The sequence below is a fragment of the Mizuhopecten yessoensis genome, unplaced genomic scaffold (assembly GCF_002113885.1).
Source record: "Mizuhopecten yessoensis strain PY_sf001 unplaced genomic scaffold, ASM211388v2 scaffold716285, whole genome shotgun sequence".
In the NCBI taxonomy this organism is placed as follows: domain Eukaryota; kingdom Metazoa; phylum Mollusca; class Bivalvia; order Pectinida; family Pectinidae; genus Mizuhopecten; species Mizuhopecten yessoensis.
This window is the reverse complement of record NW_018480040.1, coordinates 341,830-366,153: the sequence shown is the minus strand read 5'-3', so window position 1 is coordinate 366,153 and position 24,324 is coordinate 341,830. Positions and strand designations below refer to the sequence as shown.

The window sequence follows — 24,324 nt, the reverse complement described above, 5'->3', positions numbered from 1 at the left end:
GTGTTATACCCCTTGGCAAGAATATCTTGAATTCTGACAACATACTTAAAGAATCAATGAATTATCGATCAAATTCATTTACTTCACATTCCTTGGAAGCAACCATTTTTTTTACCCGTAGATAGTTCTATACACAAATCTACACATTCACATTCTTGTAAGTATACAATTAACATCAACAAATTGTAGTATCCCAAATATGTTGGGTGAAATTGATATATGATATTTATGGGTAAAAATTGCTAATCGTTTTAGTATCTCAGTACTTTCAGTACTTTGATGACAGCGTACTATAACTGAACCATTTTTGTGCCACTATTGCCTATGTCATATCAAAAGCTTTAACATGGATTTACTGTAAAAATGATTACGTTAACAGCATATTTCCTGCTTTACATTTGTCCAAAATTATGAAATCACTGAAATTTTATTTTTGCAAACCATTGTTTTTTTCAGTAATTCAATTTTGAAATATAATAATTCTAGCATAATCATCCTCGAAATTCCGCATAGAATTTCTACATTTAACTTCGACTAGATCATAAAAAATACACAATTCTTGATTTTAATACATCACAATTCCCTGTTTTTATATACAGAACTCAACTACCTCTCCATCCTCGATATCCAGGGGTTATGCTCACTTTTGCTTTCTACACCCCTGGAATATGTCATAGCAAAATTGAAGGCAAGCGGCTAGCTATTTGATTGGTGTCAGGTAAAAAAAAAACCTGACCAATCACTAGTCTGATACTTGTTCTTTGAAGATTACAGAGGAGATTCTTTTGATGTACATCAAAGGATCAAACTAGTCTTCTCCTCCTATCCACAAGGTGCTGCACATTGTGCCTTCGATTTTGCTATGAAATATTCCAGGGGTGTAGAGAGCGGAGGTGAGCGTAACCCCTGGAGTATCGTGGATGCTACCTCTCTTAAGTCAAGTTTAACAAATGATAGAAATGGATTTAAACCTTACAATTTGGGCAGTTGTATGCTTAATCACAGCTAATTTGATCAACCTGTAACAATATGCAATATTTACATTACATATTTATTATATTAATTAAATACATCTTAAGGCTATTCAACATATAAATACATAAAGGGTAAGCAGAAATATTTTGTGACCCCTAACCTCTATCAGCATCAATTTGTCCATTTCCTAACTACATACTCTTACAATAATCTTATTATTCACTACTCCCATTATTTTCCTATCTTGAAACCCTTAAAACCAAAATGAAGTTCATTAGCGTCTATTGCCATTTAAAAGCAAACTAGTCCCACACAGCATAAAATATATCATAATCATGCTAAAAACTATGGATATCTTTTAAAAGCAAGGCAAGTTGAACCTAATAACTCCCTCTGAACACCAGAGATAATAAAGTTTGTCTTTCATGCTGAAACTGTCCATTCATTCTTCAGTTAAAAACACAAAGGACACCCATTCTTTACCAGAGTCCTTTGATTAAAACCATCCTAAAAAAGACAGAAAGGCATTTTTAAGTTTAAGGCTTGAAAGAAGCATTATATCATCATACTGACAAGTAAGTAATACAGTAAATAATACAGATATATGATTATACTACCTAATAATCAATACTATGACACCTTGTCATAATGTGGTAAATCAAATTTACAGAATATCTACAGAAAACTCATGAATTATATTTAATCCTGTTGATAAACAATGATCATCTTTTCTCCGAAACATTCTATGATGATTTCAATGCCTTTTTATAATGATGTCGTAATCAAAATGGAAAGCGGGCAACAACCATAACAAATTGATAAAACTTGTGTACAATCCTACAGTGCACTTTTCACCAATAAACATGTTTAAGGATCCTTGTCCCACTGCATGCAAAACACTAGAGAGCTTCGCTATAGTTTTCTTAATATAGAAGCCTCTCCTTAACCCTTTCACCCCTAGGTAACTTTAGTAGACTCTACCATACATTCACCTGGATGAGACAATTGTGGTTTACAGTGGTGAAAGGGTTAATTTAGATTTGGATAAAACAGTAGTGGGACTGGGCCACAGAATTACTGTTCATATGGTAGCTCACTTTGTATGGTAATCGGAGGTCAATAGTTTGAATCTTGGTTTTTCCGTTTTTATTTTAATCTTGGAATAATGTGGTTGTCATTTGCCTTCTTTAATTTTCATTTTCTTTATGAAATTTTCACAAGCTATGGGTTTCTTTCCAGGAATGTATCTATTAAAAAGTTTCCAATTCATAGGTATGATTTCTGGCAGTGGTACAGGGGTCCTTAAATGAAACCGGAGATACCATACTTCAAAACCATGCCTACTGAAATCTTGTCATTGCTGGCTAAGAGTTTTGACCTTGGTTACTGTCCTATCAGAATACCCCCGTACTTACCCTTTTTGCTTTTCTTTTCTGTGGAATCTTTACCACTGGTTGAGCCCTCACCAATCAGAGCCAAACTCAGGTCCTTGTAATCACCAGACACGTCGTCCTGAAAACGGAAAAACAAAACTGACCTAGTTACAAACATGTAGTTATTTGTCTTCTTGATTTTCTGACTTTGTTTGAAAGATGATAATTAATTAGCTTACACTTATGAGTAATGATTGAAGTTATAAAAGTGTTATAGCTTTCGTCATCAATTTTGTGCTTTCTTTTTTATGATTCTTTTCTATAATATTTTTATTTTCATGCCCAATTTTTTTTATAATGCATTCATGATACAGTGAAACCTATATGGGCCGAATACCGACCTGACATTTATTTGTTTGTCATAATAGAGAGGGTTTTAGATAAGATTTATCTATAGATATGCTTCATTTCTATGTAAATGGCACCTATGTAATCTAGAAACCTGCACTAATCAGACCTTCAGGTAAATGTAGATCCTACTGTGTACGTTTTTAGGTAAATTGTACCAATGCAATCAGATACCTGTTTAAACCTAATCTTCAAATTGATCCCAATGTAAGATGAGAACCTTTGTTATCTGCAAAAAAATATACTTCCAAATCCGAAATTATACCAAGCGTGGACCTATTACTGGTCGACAAGGCCTGTCACTGGTAATTTAATGGTAAGCTACAAACGTTTTAAAGAACTAGATTCTCAACTTTTATAATAATATAAAATTTTATTTATATGACTTACAGCAATAAACATGCCAAGCGTCTGTTTGTAGGCTTGCTGGAAGGCCTCTTTGATCTGGACCATGTCCACTTCACATCGCGACACGAGGATTCGGCACAGACGGTCATCATCAGTCCCAAGACCCTTCATCGACTTATACAACTCATCGGCAAAGTGTGATGGCTTGCCCCGTATACAGCGCACTGAAAATGATACAATGTCCAGAATTAGCCACATGGTACCTACAGCTGAGATATCAATTAAAATCTGATGAAAACAACTCAGACTTAAATAAATATTTAACTACCGCCAACTTCTGACTGATGGCTGGTCCATTGGTTAAAATGCTTTTCGAAATTATTAAAAAAATACTTATGATATCAATATTGAACTGCATTCTTTTTAAAGGTACATATATAGCCCTATAATTCTAAAATAAATTTCTGACAAACAATCAATAAAGGTGTGCTAACTTATATATCTGTAATTCTATTCAGAACTAATACTTTCAACAGAATGCAATTTCCCAATTAAATAAAGAACCCACTTAAAATTCTAACAATTGAAAAACGATTCTGACAACTTACCGATGGCCAACATGCCCTTGAGAATGTCGCCTGACATCTCGCTCTTCAGCGTGTCATCAATGTCTTTGTTGGCCAGTTTAGCGTATTCCTGGAAGGTAGCACGGAGCTGTGCGTACGAGCGGGAGACAAGGATCACGTTGAATCGGGACTCGTCTGTCCCCCATTTCTTCTCACCAGCTTCGTGTAAGGCCTGTGCATCTTGCTTGGCCTTGTTGCGGTCAAACTCCTTGCTCTCGTCACGGTTTGCCTGGAGACAGCTTATCAGCAGGCGTTTGAAGTTTCCTGATGTGTCGCCAGCGACGTCCGTCTCCAATTCCTTGCTATACACTAAAAATAACAAAATTTTGTTTGTGTTTGATCTACGTAATGCCAATCAGGTAAATAAGCAGTTGGAGAATGTGAAACTTGTTTCTATATGCAAAAATCACCTAAAATCAGATTAAATCAAAAGGGATATTAAAAGTTTGTTTGCTTATAGGTTGTAAGATATCAATTATACGACCAAGGACCAATTATTCCTGTAATTTTTATAATAACCTTGAATTCGGTACTTTTATATTAATTGAATTTCGATATATAATCAAGTAATCTTTCAGGTAAGTGTGTAAACAATAATTTCAAAACCTCAGATGTCTTTCAATCAATGGTGCCGTTCCATGAATTTACATTGTGACATCATCTTGTGATGTAAAATTGAAGTTGACACAATGGAATAAGGTTAGTTTTAGATTTGTAATTGTGACTTTGAAATTTTCGAATGATTTGTAGATGAAAATTAAGCTTTGTACTATTTATGTGTTAAATGATCTCCGACGAAATTAAGAATTTGGAAGACAGTTTCCAATGATGCTTTGGAGTTGTTACTTTGGAGTATAGACCTGTGATACTCACTAGTTTTGTGGTTGAGTATAGACCTGTGATACTTACTAGTTTTGTAATTGAGTATAGACCTGTGATACTCACTAGTTTTGTGATTGAGTATAGACCTGTGCTACCGACTATTTTTGTGATTGAGTATAGACCTGTGATACTCACCAGTTTTGTGATTGAGTATAGACCTGTGATACTCACTAGTTTTATGATTGAGTATAGACCTGTGCTACTCACTAGTTTTGTGATTGAGTATAGACCTGTGATACTCACTAGTTTTGTGGTTGAGTATAGACCTGTGATACTCACTAGTTTTGTGATTGAGTATAGACCTGTGCTACTCACTAGTTTTGTAATTGAGTATAGACCTGTGCTACTCACTAGTTTTGTGATTGAATATAGACCTGTGATACTCACTAGTTTTGTGATTGAGTATAGACCTGTGCTACTCACTAGTTTTGTGGTTGAGTATAGACCTGTGCTACTCACTAGTTTTGTGATTGAATATAGACCTGTGATACTCACTAGTTTTGTAAGACGCCTTGAAGGCCGTGATCTGTGCGTTAGACCGAGTACAGATAATTTCCACAAGCACTTGCTCATCTGTGCCGAGGCCCTGGGAAGAAAACAAGGGAGGTAACTCATAGAAGACACATTTTTTCACACAGTCAGTAACATATCACATATTAAATAGACATACAGCTAACTAAACATGATTACCAATACAAAAAAAATCCTAACAAGTGGAGGTATACTTCATTTTACTAGCAGAAAAAAAATAACAAAAGTTGAGTACAGTACATATGGTGCCCGGACCCATTCCATGAAATATCATGTCATTTTACTTTCTCATTAAGTTATTTTTTCTCTCTCAAGGTATTAGGGTCTGGACTAACTAATTATGATGTCACACATCACATGACTTACCTTGATAGCCTTATTTAGGTTCATGGCATCAAAGTCTGGGCTGGTCATACACAGACCGTGACACAGTACCTTTAGTCCTCCACTGAGCTCACCGTCAAGTTCCTTGATCAGGTCCTAACAAACACAAACAGATGTCTCATAACTAACAACAGTAAAATGTCATATAAGACAAGTCAAATAACTCCACGGAAGTGGATATATTGCATGTAGAGGTCTGGAAAAGCCATTGTCCGGACGTTATGGACGAGTGAAAACTGGCTTGGACAACTAGATCTTTCTGTGTAAGTTGTCCATCAAACAAGTAATTATTTCTGCTGATATAATAGCTTTACATTAATTTATTTATTCAAAAATCTGTGGAAAATCTGTTGTGTTTATTACAAATTTTGAAATCCAACTCAATCCAACAATCGCCACAATGTACTTTCGTTTTTGCTGTTACTCAGTCAGAACTCTTGTGACCACAGGGGCTTGTAACAAATATATCTATAAACATAATGTTAAGTATTAGTTGTGTTCGTTTGAATTTTAAATATATTTGTTACAGGTCCCTGTGGTCTGTGCCAGCTATGTGTGGAATGATGGCTCCTGCAATTTACTGATGATGAAAGATTACAAAAGGCACAGCGGGCTTGTAGCACTCGTCTGGACCATGATTATGTGTAAGTTAGACATTATGTTTGCAAATTGAATGAGCTGAACAACAGCGCAATTATGGGACCTCTAATACACATGTTTATTAAGCTTTTTCCTTCATGCAAACATGAATAAATATTAAAGCTATATGCATTTAGTTTTTATTTCAGTCAAAACTTTCCCTACCTTCCCAAACATGGTTTTGAATGTCTTTACAACCTCCATCCTCTGTTCGTTAGATCTGAATCCCAGTACATTGATGATAGACTTTTCATCAGTACCTGTAACACAGAAACAATGAGATATTTTACACAATGTTTTAATCAATAATGAGCCAGATAAATAAAATCTCATGATTGATAATTATTTTTAGCATCCATATATAAACATTTGACAAAATTAGACATTTTTTCTTTATAAATTTCTGATTAACCCTGCTCCTTAACTCATTGACCCCTTAAGTTCCATTTTGAACTATTCCAACCTTTGAATTGGAAGGGTTCAAATTTGTCTTCAGGTGTGAATGAGTTAAGCACCTTTTCAATTGCTACATTTCATTACATTTGGATTTCTATATATTAACAGGCTTAGGTTATCTCCCCTGCCACATTCAACACTTACCAAATCCTTTCATAGCCTTCTTTAATACTTCAGCATCATTTTCAGCATTGAAATTCTCCGCGGGTTTAAGGGTAGGATCCTCCTGTTATACAGAAGAAAAAAAAAGAAAAAAATGAATGATATTTTTGATAAATTAAAATAAAAGTACTAATGACACTTAATTTGTTTCATTATAAAGTTAAAAAACATTTTATTCACAATACTAAGTTTAGTTTACATAAACTGTTAATAATTCTATCAGGGAAAAAAAGATGTAATCAAAAAGTGTTATCAGATTAATGTATATTTTTGTTATTAATTATATATTCTCAGTCATATAATTTTCAATTTAATTTCATAATTACAGCAGCTTTGTAAAGGGTGTATGTGATAGTTTTGTTGTCCATTTTACATGTTTCTTACAATTTTCATAACTAACAACAACTAATCTACAGATATAATAACAAATGTAGAGTTTTTTTCTTCATTATACGGTAAGTGATGTCTTACCTGGATGTTTTCCGTCTCCATCCGTACTTGTTCATCTAATTCTTCTTCTGTCTTGTATTTCACAGCCTCCACAAAGCCCTTGCCAGCTGTCAGAATAAAAACACAATATTGTTACTGCTGTATAGATGTACTTCTAGTCATTGATAATTTAAGGATCATCATAAACTGCCAAAAATTGCAATTTCGCAATGGACATTCATTTTCTTCATCATTGACTATAGCTTTAATAAATCCTTTCTGTATATTTTTTAAAGAATTTTTTGAAATTGGGTAATGAAGATTATAAAATAATATAATAATAATATGATGTTTTTTGTGCTGTTATATATATTATCTGCCATTTGATAAATAGTTGACATCTCTTATAAAGAACTCCCTTAAAAACATGGCACAGTATTGTTTTTTTAGTGAAATAACAGATTTATTGGTTCCATTAATTTGTGTTTAAGCCAATCAACTTTAAACAATTTGGCCCTAGCAGTATATTGGTCAAAACTGACCACTGGTTACTCACATTTTGTGGCCCTGTCTGGGGGAGGTCCTCCCATGACTAGAGACAGGATGACATCACGATAATCGGAGCTCAGGTCATCCTTTAAGTCAAACATCACAACAACACGGATTAGCAGCAATCAAACATCTTAATGATTATGATCATATATAAATCATCCGTATGAAAACATACCTTATAGTGGTTTCATTTTACAAAGTGTTAATTAAACCTATTAAAATTTCTTCGATTATGAATTTAATTTGAAGTGATTTCTTATTCCCATTTAGCTCACATAGAAAAAATTTTATATTAAGGAATACTGTACCAGGAATTTTTGCCGCAGATTATGTTTCGACTTTTCCTTTCTCCATATTAACGAGGGTATAAGTACACAAAGTACTTAACATAGAAAAAACATTTAAAGCATGAAACTAACAATGAACGAAAATGATCTTCAGTACACGGAATTAAACCACTTTTATACCAAAGTTTTTATTTTTATTTTCTCAGGGTTCAAGATAATGGATTATTTTTTCTGTTTTACTGCATGTCAAAATTTGCCTAAAGTTCTGTTTCTGTTTTAAGATACTAGGAAAGGTAGGATGACAGCTAGGAAACAAACAAGAACTCATATGGCTTTATATACTGTACTGTTACTTACAGCTATATACTGTTGAAGCGTTTGACCAGCTAGTTTTTCAAACTCTTCCTTGATCTGGACCATGTCAATCTCACACCGACTGACCACCACCCGCACCAAAGTATCATCATCAGTGCCAATTCCTTTCATCGTTTTCTGCAGCTGACGAGCAAAGTGACCCGCCTTGTTTCTCACGCATCGTACTGTTAATTTAATAAAAAGAATAAATATCATCTACACATAAATAGTTTGAAATAAAAAATAAAATAAAAAAAATAATACAATCTCAATATAAGGAAATAATTGATCTAGTACATCACTCGAAGATACTGGCTTTTTAATGAGAAAGATACATTTTTAATGATATTTTATATCTTATATTTGGGTAGATTAGTTGAAATGAGAACATATAAGTCATTGTCAGAAGAAACACTTTTCAAAGTGAACTCCAGGTTTAGAATCAAAATTCATAGTCTTGTCTGTCCATTAGTTTAACAAGTAGCAAGCTTTTTGAAAATTTTACACCCATAACTGTTTTTGTCAATTATCCTGTCCCAGGTATCAGAAAGTGCTTGATAAAACTTTATTCTCCCCTGGTCATAATTTCCCTGCATGTTTGCATGTTGTTAGACATTAGACACAACCAACAACACAGCATCAACCTACCGATAGTCTTCATGCCACTGAGCAAATCTCCCGACATCTCACTCTTGAGCACCTCCTCGAAGTCCTTTTTGGACAGCTTGTCATATTCATCGAACGTTGCGCGTAGTTGGGGGTAGCTGCGTGACACCAGGATCACGTTGAAGCGGGACTCGTCTGTTCCCCATTTCTTCTCGCCTGCCTCGTACAGAGCCTTGGCGTCCTGTTTGGCTTTGTTGCGATCAACCTCCTTGCTTTCACTTCGATTTCCCTGGACCTGTGACACCAGAAGACGCTTCAGATTTCCAGACGTGTCACCAATGATGTCCTTTTCTAGTTCCTTGTTATATTCTGGGCAGATTGAAAAAGTCACACTTTGATTAATACACATTTCGAAAAAATTTAAAATTAATATTTTTATGATCAAAGCATTTTTGATTTTTTTTAATATAGTTAGATGGAAATCTATATTGTAAACAAGGGTATGGATGTCAACAAAGTTTTTTGCATTCAAGACATCCTTTTACACTTTATCTTATAAAAAAATATACTACACCTATAAATTATTAATATTGTATACAGCTCATGAAACGTTTAAACATGATTTTTTTCTATAATCAAAGTCTGGCTTGATTAATAAATATAATCCCCTTCACAATCAAATCTCACAAAAAAAACACCAAGACAACAACCTCTGACCTATTTCCAATTTAAGTCTTTTTGTAACTTGTTGGTACAATTGTACTGTATATATTTACATACTTACTTGATTTATACATTTCTTTTATCATTTTGATTTGGGCGTTAGATCGTGTACAGAGAATTTCAATCAGGACATCTTCGTCTGTACCTAGTCCCTGTAATGTGTTCAAGTCCATTAAAGAAAAGAACTCTACATTTCAACTTTCAATAGATTTATAAATGATTAAGGTCAAAGCATCAATGATATTTTTATAATTATTAAAACTTCAAAAAATAAAGTATTTGCATGTCCAGGAATTCAAAATGATTGCCCTCGATACAATATGGTTAGCCCGAGATTCCTCTGGCCCTGACACCAGACGTTAGACATTTTGACATCTATCTGTCAACCCCAAACCAGACATCTATCGGTCAACCCCAGACCAGACATCTATCGGTCAACCCCAAACCAGACATCTATCTGTAAAAATGTCTAAGTCTGGTGTTGGGGCCAGAGGAAACTCAGACTACAATATCGGCATGCACAAAATGCTAATAATTCTACAACTATCTAACAATTTAAGTTTGAAACGTTGTATTGAAATATATGGTATCATTAACCGGATCAGGAAAATTAACTGTATACAAGTATACCTAATAACATACACAGTGATTCTTTTTAAGGATCCTTGTTCCACTGCAGGTAAAACATTATAGAATTCCATTGTATTTTCTCAGGTAGCTCAGGTGGTTAGAGTGACCGTATTGTGATCATGGATCTAGAAGTTGAAGGCTGGCCTCATAATTTTTTTACTCTCAAAACACCATTGTTGATGTTGTTTTTGTATTTTTTCATTTTTCCAGTTATTTTTGTAACAATTTTACGAGGTATGGGTTTCTTTTCAGAAATTATTTTTTAAAGCTATTGTCATGCCGGTAAAAAAATGTTCCTAATTCATAGTTAAAGTTTTGACAGTGGTACGGGGATCTTTAAGCATATCTTTAATCGACCGTATTTAGGGTTAGGGTTTAGGGTTATCTAGCTTTGAAGAGACCCTAGCGTACCCACCTTGATGGCTTTGTGTAGTTGGTAGGCGTCATACTCTGCGGGGGCCATCAGTAAGGACTTACACGTGTCTAGATAATGGCCACTCAATTCACTCTTTAAATCCTCAATCAAGTCCTGATAACCAAACAATATTGTAAAAATATATATGATATGGAATGAAAGAAAAAAATTGAGAAAGACATCAAACTATGAAACAAGAAAGACTTCAAATTTTGCTTACTGGAAAAATCAAAATCCAATATTTTTCTTGTGCATGGACAAAGTCATGGCATCAGATTGGACATTATCAGCCTGTTTTGAATCCTATGGCAATTTATTTCTATGTACTTTTATCCTGAATTTGTCAATTTCGATTTGCAATATCTGTTAAAAGGAACACGTACTTTGCCGAACATGGTTTTGAATGTGGACCGGATTTCCTGACGTTGTGGATTAGATCTATAAGGGAGCACATTGGTTATTGCCTCTTCGTCAGTTCCTGAAACACATGTAAATGTATGATAAGTAAAGACCTAGAATTAATTACCCCCACTTTCAAGCAATTTCGTAGTTGTAGTCAGTTTTTAAGATTCGGTGCACACATACTTATAAGTGTCGGGCCTGCATGTATGTTAACATACTAAAGTATGGATCTGCATACTAAATTTCGTTGAATTTGAATGATTTTGGGCACAGTTTCCTAGGAAACAATCTCCTTTATTAAATTGTCGTCAGTACTTACCAAGTCCTTTCATGGCATTTCTCAGCACTTCGGCGTCCTGCTCTGCATTGAACTTATCGTAAGGCTTCACAGTACCTTCAGTCTAAGACAAAGAAGATATTAAGATAAAAACAAAACATAAAACTTTTGATATTGTATAACATCAAAATAACTGGGCATTTTGTCTCCAAGGGAACATCTTTGATCACTGAATTGAACATAAACAACATTTATATATACTGTGAAATCAGATATTTCCGTGGGGCTCACATTTTGTGGTTTCCCCGACAAAACACCATTTCATGGGTATATGATTTCGTGGATTACGAGTACCCACTCAAACAGAGAATTGCTTTATATGAAACTTGTAATTACTTCGTAAACCTTTGAATTTGTGGATGAATATTACCCACAAAATCAACGAAATTAAAAACCCACGAAAAATTAGCGATTTCACAGTATGACTTATATCCAAACATTGAAATGATGACCGCAGAGTTGCTGTGTAAAATAATACAGGAATACTGAGATGCCAACATAATCATACTTCAAATCCAAAACTGATGAAACTTAGGACAAAATATGAAAAATGGGAATTTTATTTACGGAAAACATCTTTACATAATTACCAGGGGAATAACACAAGGTGTTCCAGAAGGGCAGCTGTCTTCTGCTTCGTATGTGACACCATCGTGTTAAGCTTGACCAGATCCAAGTAATGTCTCATTGTCAATTTCAGAAAATGGGATAGAGGATACAAGATTACAAGCGCTTCTTAAATGTACGACGATGTAAGTTTGGCCTAACAGTTATTCAAGTTAGATTGTGGCTTTAGAGATTGGCTATGTTCAAAAAAGTAAAACATTCTAGTAATTCCTTTTCTGACACCTTACCTGTAGGTCTTCCGTTTCCATGGCAAAGAAGGGATCAGATTTAGGTGGTGGTGGTTTTTCTTTCTCCTTTTTCTTTGGTTTACCGTTAGTTTTCTCCACTGGAGGAGGTTTCTTGAAGGTCTCAATCTTCGGTTGCTTTCTCACCGAGCCTCCTGTTTATAGTGGGAAAATACAAAGATGTTTTATTATCCGTTTTCTTACCTTCCCCTTACTGTTTTTGATGTTGATGATTCAGTTTGTTTTCTAATGTATTGATCTGTACAGGAAAATTTCAGAAACGTTTTGATTTTAAACAGCTAATAACTGCAAGCATACCTGCAGGGGAACGCTTCGAATGTCTTAATAACCTTCAAGAGCCTCTGTATTTACCAAATCTCACTCTTTGAAAAGATTGTTCATATACAGGGTATTATACCTACCAGCTTCTATCCAAGATTTTCAATAAGAATTTAGGATTCTATATTTTTACAACCCCAATTTTTGTTTTGTTTTTTGTTGCTTAGGTTTTTTCTCCCTTTTTTTTCTCTCTTAAAATTTTGAACTAACTAACACATCAAAAATTAAAATATTGCAATACATCTAATATAACATGACCGAGGTAGCAACAACATGAACTTAATAATGTATAAAGCATTCATTTGATTAATATTTGATGACAAACTCAAGTTTTATTATCGAATTGCTGATTTTTTTCCAATCTGATTAAAATCACCTGTTATATGGCGTAGTATGAAGTTAACAGAGCCTAACAGATGATTTTAATCAGATTGAATTTTTCTGTAAATATCGGTATAAATTCATTTCTTTGAGATAATAACTTGAGAAGCTCTATCGTCGACAGTCAATTTTTTTAATATTCGTCGAGCCAATACCCTCCTGGCTATTTTTCTATACAAAATTTTCTCACTAAATGATACTCGTAAGTTCTCGGAAATGAAATCAGGGTCAAAGATGTTCAAAACACAGATCAAATCTGTAAGTTGATACAACGTTTAGAGTTTGATGGAACAGAGTTAGCCGAGAACTATTTTCGCTTCAGCGCCATTCCTTCTCATAGGGCCTAACAGGGTGCTGAAGTTGCACAATTGACCCATGTAGGATGTTTGTAATGCGACTGTCGGGTCATTCAGCGATAGTTGCACTGACATTGACCATGATTATCCCCCCCCCCATTTTTTTTGTTTTAAACATAGAACAATTTATTACATGTTAAAGAAAATTTAATTCATAATAAATTTTTGAATTTTCATGTTATGTGGATCTATATGATGAATCTTTAATTCATCCAGATGTGGAAACGTGTTGAATGGGTAGTGCACGAGTTGATTTGCATGTGCTTACTGTCGGCAATATTTCCTTAGTACATACAACATACCTGCCATCTTTTCCTTCAGATTATTTTTAATTAAGAAATAATCAACATATGTGCATGCATTATGGTAGAATATACATAACAAGGCTGAGAAAAGTGTGGAAAAAATGATTAACGAATGCCAAATATTTTTCCAACATTTTTTTAATTCCAAGTTATATATTCCAACATAATATACAAACGTATATATTGATCACATGTAATTCAGAAAATGAATGGAATTTCAAGTCTACGTCAGTGTCTAATAAAAATCATCTAGATCATGCAACTAACTAAATTAAGCTGTTCTAGCTATTGCGCATGCAAACATTTGTTGTGTGATTCTCTGCTTTTATTTCTTCAACACACCAAAAGTAAAGCTGATGTCATAATTTCTGGACGTTGAACCAGTGGAGATGTTTAAAGTTTAACTTGGATAAATTTTGAAAGTTTTTATAGATATATATCATTGTATACACATGGTTGGTTTGAAATAAAGAAATGTAGGAAAGTTTCACTGTTGTACAGTGGAGTTGAGCATACAACAACAACAACAACAACAACAACAACAACGAGAGCAACAACAATAGTGACAACTTACAACAACAACAACAGATTTAGCTTACAATAAAAAACTAGTTTACTGTAAGTCAAGGATAGTCAATGTTAACCTTAGAATTTTAACCTTTACAAATAATATCATAATTGACCTAATAAGTGCTCCCTATATGCACTTTAAATATAAACTTTGGAAAATCTAGAGAATGAATTAAAATGCAGAACCTTTAAAAAGATCAAAATAGCAAAAAAATTAATCTTTTTCAAATAGTAGTTACAATAATTAGAAAATTTAGGTGAAGGGATATGGGATGGTTGCGGAGGACATTCAGATCAGGAATTTAAGGAAAAATTTGCGCTAATACGGAATGGTAGAATTTGGTAGGTCGATCCAATGAGAGATTTTTGAAGATTTTTTCAACTCTGAGGTTCATTAACTTTTTTTCTGGTTCATTAACCCTTTCACCCCTATGTAACTTTAGTAGACTCTACCATGCATTGATCTGGACGCGTCCATTATGGTCTACAGTGTTGAAAGGGTTAATTAAGACATCACAGGCATGTATTTCTATTATGTACACTAAATACTGCACAAAATGACATTAATTACGTGTTAGAAAATATTGAACAAAATAAATAAGAATTGAAAATGTTTCTTTATCACCTGATCAAATATCACAGTTAAATATGTCTATAACCTTTAAGGCATATTTAGACAATATACCACACATTAATTTGCCAGAGGCAGCAATAAAATGAAAAAATCAAAGATTTGTTTTGCATTTACACAAAAGTCATGACAACTGACCATCAAAGACTTTGAGATACACTGTGCATTAAACTTAAACAGGATTAGAGAATAAAAACGAATAAAAATTAAGGTACATAAAATGATGTTTGTATGACAAAAAAACAACAACAAAAAAATGAACTTAAACAGCATAAGAGATTTAAAATTAAGGTTTATAAAATTATGTTTGCATGACAAAAATACAAAAGAAAACTTAAACAGCATTTGAGATATAATTATTTTTACACCTAAGTTTCACCATATGTATTATAACTGATGAAGTTTTCCCGTCCTTGCGTATTGCAGAGTTATCATCTCTTGTGAGCAGGTATTGATTGTTACATCATTGGTTTGTGAGAGGAACGTCATCAATTTTTGAGAAAACGACGTAATTTTCTCACACAACCCGACGTAATTTTCTCACACAAACCAATGAAGTAACAATAAATACCTACTCACAAGAGAAGATAACTCTGCAATACGCAAAGACGGAATAACGGACACAACATCAAAAGTCAAAGATGTGCTTTTATATATACACAGTATACTGCTTTGCGGAGATGAAGTAAATGGTGGTATCTAAATGGTGAGATTTGCATAACCGGAGGGGTGGTCGCTTGAGCAAATAATACATGTACATGACTACTCGCAAAATTAAGCGCTTTTCAGGACTGTACAAATGGCACACAATACATTAAGGTAGACAATTCAACAAGACACTTTGATAGGGGCAAACTGAATGAGGCAAAACAATTCAAAATCAACGTTAACAGCTTCTGATAACTTTTCCCCTTTATTCTAACTACTGTATATACCTGAACATTTTCGCTGCAGGTTTATTTTCCCCTTTTTCGCCTCCCGTAATAATGGCATATTTTACATTACCACCAAATATAGATAAACAAAGTAACTTAGTGTGAAGGGCAAAATTAACCCGGAGTTATAGGCAAAGGGCAAAAAATTCCAGTATAGAGTGTAGGTCTTAACAGAAGTTTTCTTGTTTTAGTCCAGAAAATATCTCATCATATTAAACAAAAATAGTTAATAAATAAAGAAAACAAATCAATAAACAAAAATAAAACGAAACAAAAAATCCTTTAACGTATCACAGTATATCATCTGAGATTCTATCAAAATATGTTCACAATTGATTTTCACAGAATTTGATAAAAATAAATGTCACAGTCTTTCATAATGTTCCTGTAAAATTCCTGTGAATCCCTCTGTGATTTTCAGTGTCATAATGCCAATAATACAAAAACATGTTGAATGAAGCCGAAGCATGCATCTTAAATCTGGTATAAATAGGTGACATGCAAAATCAGTCCACTTTAAGCAGTCAAAAGGAAATGTTTGTTTTCTTGCAAAAAAAAAAGAAGAAAAGTGAAAATCAAGTCTTACGTGGAATTCCTGGTTTCGCCATGACGACCGTAATTTTGTAGCCATCTCCTTCATCTTCAAACTTGGCTTCGTGCATCTGTAGCAATAAATTAAAACTTTATCCTGACAAACCACATGACTTTAGCATATTTTTAATGTTCAAATAGTGTTTACGGAAAATTAAAATAGGTGAGGTATGATGTACAAATTACATTCATGCATTTCAAACTAGCTGGTCCAAAACATGCAATGCAATATTGCTGACAAACTAACAAAAGGTCCTAACAGGATTTAGTAAGTTTGTCAACAATAACAATGTCTGTTATAGGATTCAAACAATATTTGCTAAAATATTAATGGCATTTATAGATGTCAACCTCTGAAACTGCCAACAAGGGAGATCACCCTCATTCCATACCTCAAATGAGGGGCAAAGTGTGTGAAAAATTGTGGGGTGATTGAAAGCAATTTAATTACATTCATCACATTAATGTGTGTTAAACTATAATTGAGACAATACCTATTTATGACAGGGAGATGTTCAGTTTTCATCCACAGTTTTTATATGTGAAATCAGCAAAATCCCTATACACTTCTTGCATTAATTTTGCTCCAATTCATTTACCAATAATTTAGATCATTGTATATACCAGCTGTGATATTTTCACACTGTTATTATTTTGTCAAATGGTAAGGATTGGAATAAGTTTTTAAACATTTCAACATTATTTCTTGGGGTCTCTCCCCATGACAGCTTAATTCGTTGGCTAGTACTGTATTTACGAGGAAAAATAATTAACATGCCAAGAAAACAGAGATTAATTTGCATATATTATTTCTTCACTTGTTTAACAACATCATCTGGAAATGACAAGTTAAAACAGGAGAATATGTTGAAATACCTTTCCCATTTTTGGTTCAGAAACTCTCAGTCGGAACTCTTTGGTGTTTTTGGCGTATTCCAACATGTGTGCGTAAATGTGCATGATGTTATCTTTAAAATCACCTGGAAAACAAAGAATTAATTGTCACTAGCAGAAGAATGTAAATTAACCTGCTTTGAGTTTTGAGGTCGCTAACGTTTCATACTAATTTAAAACTTTTTAAACGCAAAACATTTAGAGTTGATCAACACTATTTTGGTGGGGTAGATTTTGATTGTACATATGTGTAAGATTACGGTTGTCTTTTAGTTTGGCACTAGAAGGAATGCACAATGGATGCACACTACTCTCTTTCCTGTTACAAATGGTGTCCGTGGTCCTTCCTGTGGCGGCAGGGAGTTAGAACCTGGGTTGTTGTTGTTTCGATCGAGGGCCAAAACAGTTAAAAAAGAGGTGGAGTACTGATTTTAATTGTACATTAGATTACGGTCGCCTTCTAGTTCACGCTAGAAGGGATTTTCCTTAAGCTCAGAGGTAGAGCGTCTGACTAGGTAGTCTGGGATCGTGGGTTTGATCCCCGGTGGAAGCACACTACTCTCTTCCCTGTTACAGTGGTTTGAAATTTCAGCATTTTCCAATCATAAAATTTAATAGGTTTAATAATTAGGATCACTTTGAAAGATCGATTCCTGATGATATTTGACAAAATTTCACAAAAAGTACCGTAGGTAACTTTTGTTCATGTGATAAAAGATATGATTAAAATAGGTTGTCAAAATTACCTTTGCCAGGACTGACAGCATTCAGGGCTGGGTCTTGATACATAGGATACTCAATCGCTGGTTTTTGGGGCGGAGGAGCCTCTACAGGTTTAGGGGGCTCGAGAGGGGGCTTTTTGTTGCCCATCATTTTCCTTATATCTCCAACTGTCACATATTTAGCGTCAGGGTTACAGGTCTGAAACGTGTAAACATAGATCTAGTCATTGAATGATAATGAAGCTAAAATCATATTTCATTAAATTAAGTATTTTAAATATTTGCATTATTTTCCTAATTGTGAGTCATAAAACATATAATCTGGTCCAATCTGGAGTGAACAATATTCCACTTGCCCGACGGATTGGTCTAGTTGATTTTACATTAGGTCTTGTATGAAAATTTTCAAGATTATTATTACAATGTTGGTGGACTGGAAGAACATTTCGACTCCGCTTGTGAGCTATATTTTTACATAGGAAATTTTACTACCCTGACAAATTAATGCTTTGTCTCCAGATATTACAAATATACTATACTTATTTTTTAGTACATGAGAGTATTTTTTTCAACATGTCAAATATATGTTTATAGTATAAAGGTTTTTATGTCAAAAATATTAATTTAACTTTATCGAGACTGTCTAGTGTCAATAATTTAATCTTCAATTGAATTTCTCAGATTTTTTTTCTCTTATTCATGATGAATACAGGTATTATAAATAACTTAGAAATTCTGAAGGTGATATACAAAGTGCTCCATCACATTAAAACACTTCATTTTTTTTCGATTGTCATGAACTTTAATTTTTTTTTCAAAAACACTGAATCCTTATGTTGATAATTTCAAATCTTTAAAGGGACAATTTATTGAAGTACTTTTTTTATAATGTTGTCACAAAAATTCTTCATGACAATATAGTTTGGTACTCTTTATGAACAATTCATGTCGAGAAATTGACAAGAGATCATGTTTTCTTGGCGTTTTCAATCATTAATGAAGAAATCCTTAACTGTACAGAATGTCTTTTCAGCCGAGGAGAGAATGTAAATTCTCACTTTATTCACCTAGCCTCTTTGGAATACATGTAAATGCATTTATTCTGAATCAAAAGCATCTTCCAACAACATCTCAAACATCGTTTCAAATAAGTAATCTATATTACGTTTAAACCTATATACTTTCTGCGGTTTGAAATTCTCCCTACAACACCCTCTCAGTGCGTGCATGCTCTAATTGAACCTATTTATTTTTAAATCAAGTCCAACTGTGAACAGAAATTTCTGATTAGAGGTTTATATTGTGATACTTATAATTCTTGCTTGCAATGCATTGTGTAAATTCAAGAATGCATTATGTGTGATTGAACTCATAACTGAAACTGTGTTGTCGGTCGACAGCTTGGTACCATACATGTTTACTTCACTGAATGGCTCGGATATTGCGCTATTTCGGTCTTAGCTATTTTTATCACTGGCTTTCCAAAACTGACCACAACTGGACTTTGGCTTCAGGTCATGTCATTATCAATTACGTAAAGTTTCATTAGGAGATAAATATATTAAGTATCAACTCGATTTTCTGGTTGTCATTTGACTAAATAGCCCCTTTAAGTACTGTCAACATAGCAATGTAATGTAACCTAAGGATATACAAACTGGACTTCGCCCATAGATATTTTCTTTTATGTTTATGAAGAAAAATAATTTTTAATACTCCTGCTTTGTTTAACTTGAACATTACAAGAAATATTCTCTCTGAAATGGTACTTGATCAGAAATAATTACCTTAACTGTAAAATTTGAAAAAAATATAATGCAGTCAAAATTATAAAACCATAATGTTACAACAAATTAATGACGACAAAAGAAGTATCAATTTCCTTCCTCCTGACCTACTTACATTAATCATGCTTTCTGTTAGGTATCCATACTGTGTTGGATAAGGGGGTGGGGGAACACTTGGCCCCACCCCAGGGATCTGTGTGGGTATTGCCCCTCCCCACACATTGATCTGGGTCCCAGAATAGTTTGTAGGATTAAAGGGACCGTCAGGAATTTGTGGTGCTGGAAGAAAAAAACAATATCTTCAAAATGTACCAATATATGGCTTGTTTGGAAGTTTTTATAACACAAAAAGATGGATTAATATATTTTTGCAATTGAGTTATAATTCTTCACCGATTATTTAATTTACACATGCTCAACTTGAGTAATGATTCATCAAACATAATTTTATCAATATAGAAAACTATTTCTCAAATGATTACAGAAGTATATTGCTTGTTTATCTAATAAGGACTCACAAGGGTATGACCCATCAGATGCTAAACCAAGCGTATCAGACAGAACCGCTTCACTGGCCCACGCCTCTCTAGGGGCTTTCGTAAGGGATTTACGCAGTGGAGACTTCGTACGGACTGGAGACTTGCTCTGTAACAAAACCATTTATACATTTGATCTTTTCCAAAAAGTAAATGTATACTTACAGAAAATGCAAAAATTAAAGTCAGAATGTTAGAAAATTGTATGTTAAATCAGTAATAACCATCTATACAGGAGAACTGTTTTAGCGTAAAATTACTCATTTTGACACCAATACCAATACAGGTAAATGCAAGGCTTGCATACATGTGGTAAGGTCAAATAGTCCAATGAAAACTTTGAAAATGTTGTTCTTTCAAGTCATGGAAAAGATGTGATTTTTTTTATTAATTTATTGACCGAGTAAAAAATTGGACTTAAGCACAGAATCTGAGTTTGAGTATCAAATGGATTCATGAATACGGGTCCAGGTCTTGTAATAATAATACAGTACCCAATTTCCTATATCATTGAATTTTACCTCAGAGAGTGCGAAATGTTTATTACACCATCTCCAAAAAGTGTATGTGGAAAAAAAATATCAATTTAATCAACAGATTAAATTCTTACAATTTTAATCTTGAACAAAAATATGCACAAATTAATCATTCACACTGTCACATTAATTTTTGTATAGATTTTTTTTGCTCAACAGGTTTATAAATAATTTTTGTTTGTACCTTTTTAGGAATTTTCTTCTTCTTAGTTTTGGGTTTTATTGTCGAATCGCTATCCTGGTCTGATGTGTCGAAGAACCCTGAGTTGTCGTCTGTCGTCGTGGTGTCCTCCGTGAGGTGCTGTGTTAGTCGGCCAATGTCCTCCACGTGAAACTGCTTGGACATAACATCACTCTCACGCAATCCATCTCTACAAAATACGATATGTTGTACTATCGTGTTATTTTATATATTTTTCTTTTAAGTACTATAGTCATACCAAATTTTACCCTTTTTAAGATACATGTATATGACAATTTTAGGTAATAAAAAAAAAGCTAATATTGAAACCAAGTTAAAATTATCCTTTTTAACTGAATGCAAAATGAGAAGTATGATTTTTTTTTAAATTTGGGTACAGTGATTCCATTGTCCTTGGGTGACATAATGCATTCTTTCAATCATTGTATCAAAATAATGTCCCCACTTTCTTAAAATTACTCAGAACAACTATAAAATTAGTAGTTAAAGGATGAAACCTATTTTTCTGTAATAAACAAAATGCACCTAATGTTAGGAACTGTTTTAAACTACAACAAATTTGACTTGTCTACTAAAGTAATCTACAAAAGATCTGGCACAGTGTCAAATCTTTAACAGTTCTGATTGGTCAAAGTGGTGAAATATACAGATTTGATTGGTCCATTTACGGTAGTGACCTATAACAGATTTAATTGTTTTTTATTTGTGGGATGTGCAACTGTCTGTCCTCTACCTTGCTACAGCGATGGTCTTGATTACCCTCTTGCCAGGTTTTAGGGTAAAGGGTCCGATGTATTTGAAGGTCACCTCTCGCCCAGCAACCTTGCGCTGGAACGGGTTTGGCTTTGTACCATCTGAGGTGAAAAATATCTTACATTCTGTCGTTTCTACAATGAAAAGAAAATACTTCATATGAAACTGTCATTTAAAATATAAAGACGTATTTAAAAGCAGTTAAAACCCAAACTGTTTATTTGATTTTCATTGTCATGTGCATGGTTACATGTATGCATTTCTATATTATTTAATTTACCGTTATGTTTATCATATATGTACAGAGCAGGACAAGTAGTTGTTAGTAATAGGTGACTCCCAGGATGTTAACTAGCTTACTTTCTTATACATCTTACCAGATTTGGGTTTTATTTTCAACCTGATTTATGTTACAAAGATTTCCTGATCTTTATATTTCGGGGGTTTCATGATAAACTACATGGAAATCCCTAATTTTTATGTTTGAGGGATTCCCTGGTATTTGCTTGGAGCATTCCATGATCTATGTTTTGAGATTCCCTGTTGAATATAATTAAATTAATATTACCGGTATAATATATCAGAAACTCACCTGTACATAATTCAATCAAGGTTGATGTGTCAATTTTATTTCCAGTCAGGCCTGGTATAGCTTTTCTGAGTGGAGCTATCATAGGGGGACAGACAGCCCCGGCGCTCGGCATGATTGTAGTTCACTCTTCAGGAGCCTCACAAATATTCTCAAATAGATTTGTCCTGAAAAAACAACAACAACATAATTGCATAACTTTGAACTCTGCAACTGACTGCAAGAACAGCATCAATCAAGCAGTAAAATATAAACTCTCTGCATCATTTTAATTATCAACCAAGAACAAGAGCTAATTCTAGCTTAATCCTTTCACCCCTATGTAACTTTAGTAAACTCTACCATGCATTGATCTGGATGAGCCCATTTTGGTCTACAGTGGTTTAAGATGACTTTGCACCTATAGCTCGATTTCAGTATCTGAAATTGATATTTTGTCACAGCCACTTATAACAGACTCATACATGTTTCATTTCTTACGATGAAAGATTTATCAGAATAAATAAAGGAACAAGTAACACTAGACACTAATAAACATATCAAAAAATCTGCGGACGAAAAGAAAATAGCTTCATGTATGTTAAACTGAATGAATTCCTAATTGATCCCAATTTAGGAAAATTAACATATAATATTTTAACTGTAAGGGTTAATGTTCCTGTTGACAACAAACTTTCACCTAAGTGCTGAAGTTCCATTTCAAAATTTCATTTAAAATGAAGACTTAAATTTGCATGGCAAGTACCAAACACCTTTTCCAATTGCCAAAACACATAGGTTCAAAACAGTCTTGGTAGAATGCAATCTTGAGTTAGAGACACATGCAAAAAGTAACTTACCTAAATCACTACCTTCAGGAACTATTATCATTTTTTTTACAACCTAATGTTTAGTATATGTAGACAGATTGATGAATGACCAGGATATTCAGTACTATATCATAGCTGTATACAATTTATCCGTTACTTTAACAATAAACACAAAACTAAGTATTCTAATGAAATATGTCAACATAGGTGTAACACTACATTACAGCGTTTGTGTAATGATAGTCATGAGGTATATGGAATTTTAAAAGATGTCATTCACTCATTGAATGAATAGTTCCCTAGAAGAGGAACATATATATACATGTATTTTTCAGCACATGCATGCATGCAGATTTTGTAGAAATTGCATGTGGATGTGTTATTTATTCTATAGGAGTAGACTTTTATTGAGCATGCATTCAAGTCAGATTCACCCACATGTCTTAAGGTAAAAAAAAAGATAGGGGAATATATATGTATATGTAATTAATTTAATATTTATTTTGTTCTAAGCCTGTCCTACGTTACTTGCCCCGCTCGATAATGTAGAACAATAAGTCAATACATTATTTTTCTTCCAACCTGCACCAGTTTATTGATATTGAAGTAAACAGGCATAATGGTGTTATTGTTTTCAAAAACAAGTACACATTGTCATCTAAAACTGAAATCGAAGTGGATATAGTCCAACAAATAAAATGTAAAGGGTTGACATCCAGTCCTAACCAATGTCTCTTTGTTGTCACTTGTATAAACTCGAATGTTACGTTTCATATAGATTGTATACACACAAGAAACATTCCTGAGTCGGTGATGAAAATGCTGAGGAAACAAGTCCAAACAGAATGAAGAGTCATTGATTTAAAGTATTTCGAAGCTATCTCTACCATACACACCCATTTGCTTTTTATCAAATGACATTACTCACCTTGATGTAAATAAAAAGATACGGAGAATTCGACGCTATCTCTCGTTATTATGATAATATTCCCAACTGTTTATGGTTGTTTGTGTTGTC

The 24,324-nt window shown here is 33.7% G+C and overlaps 1 protein-coding gene across 1 annotated transcript; it reads right to left on the bottom strand.

Moving 5' to 3' along the window:
• Positions 1–843: 843 nt before the first annotated feature.
• On the bottom strand, positions 844–24,322 carry LOC110442623 (annexin A6-like). The gene is made up of 26 exons (XM_021486310.1): positions 24,235–24,322; positions 22,501–22,664; positions 21,889–22,042; positions 21,138–21,324; positions 20,400–20,526; positions 19,997–20,160; positions 18,119–18,293; positions 17,355–17,458; positions 16,474–16,549; positions 12,374–12,525; positions 11,502–11,583; positions 11,164–11,258; positions 10,781–10,894; positions 9,797–9,887; positions 9,055–9,381; positions 8,410–8,591; positions 7,770–7,848; positions 7,256–7,341; positions 6,767–6,848; positions 6,332–6,426; positions 5,510–5,623; positions 5,108–5,198; positions 3,713–4,039; positions 3,147–3,328; positions 2,391–2,487; positions 844–1,482 (listed from the first exon to the last, which is right to left on the bottom strand). Exons 2-26 carry the CDS (start codon positions 22,610–22,612, stop codon positions 1,472–1,474), a joined length of 3,306 nt encoding a protein of 1,101 aa, XP_021341985.1. The 5' UTR covers positions 22,613–22,664; positions 24,235–24,322; the 3' UTR covers positions 844–1,471.
• Positions 24,323–24,324: the final 2 nt, after the last annotated feature.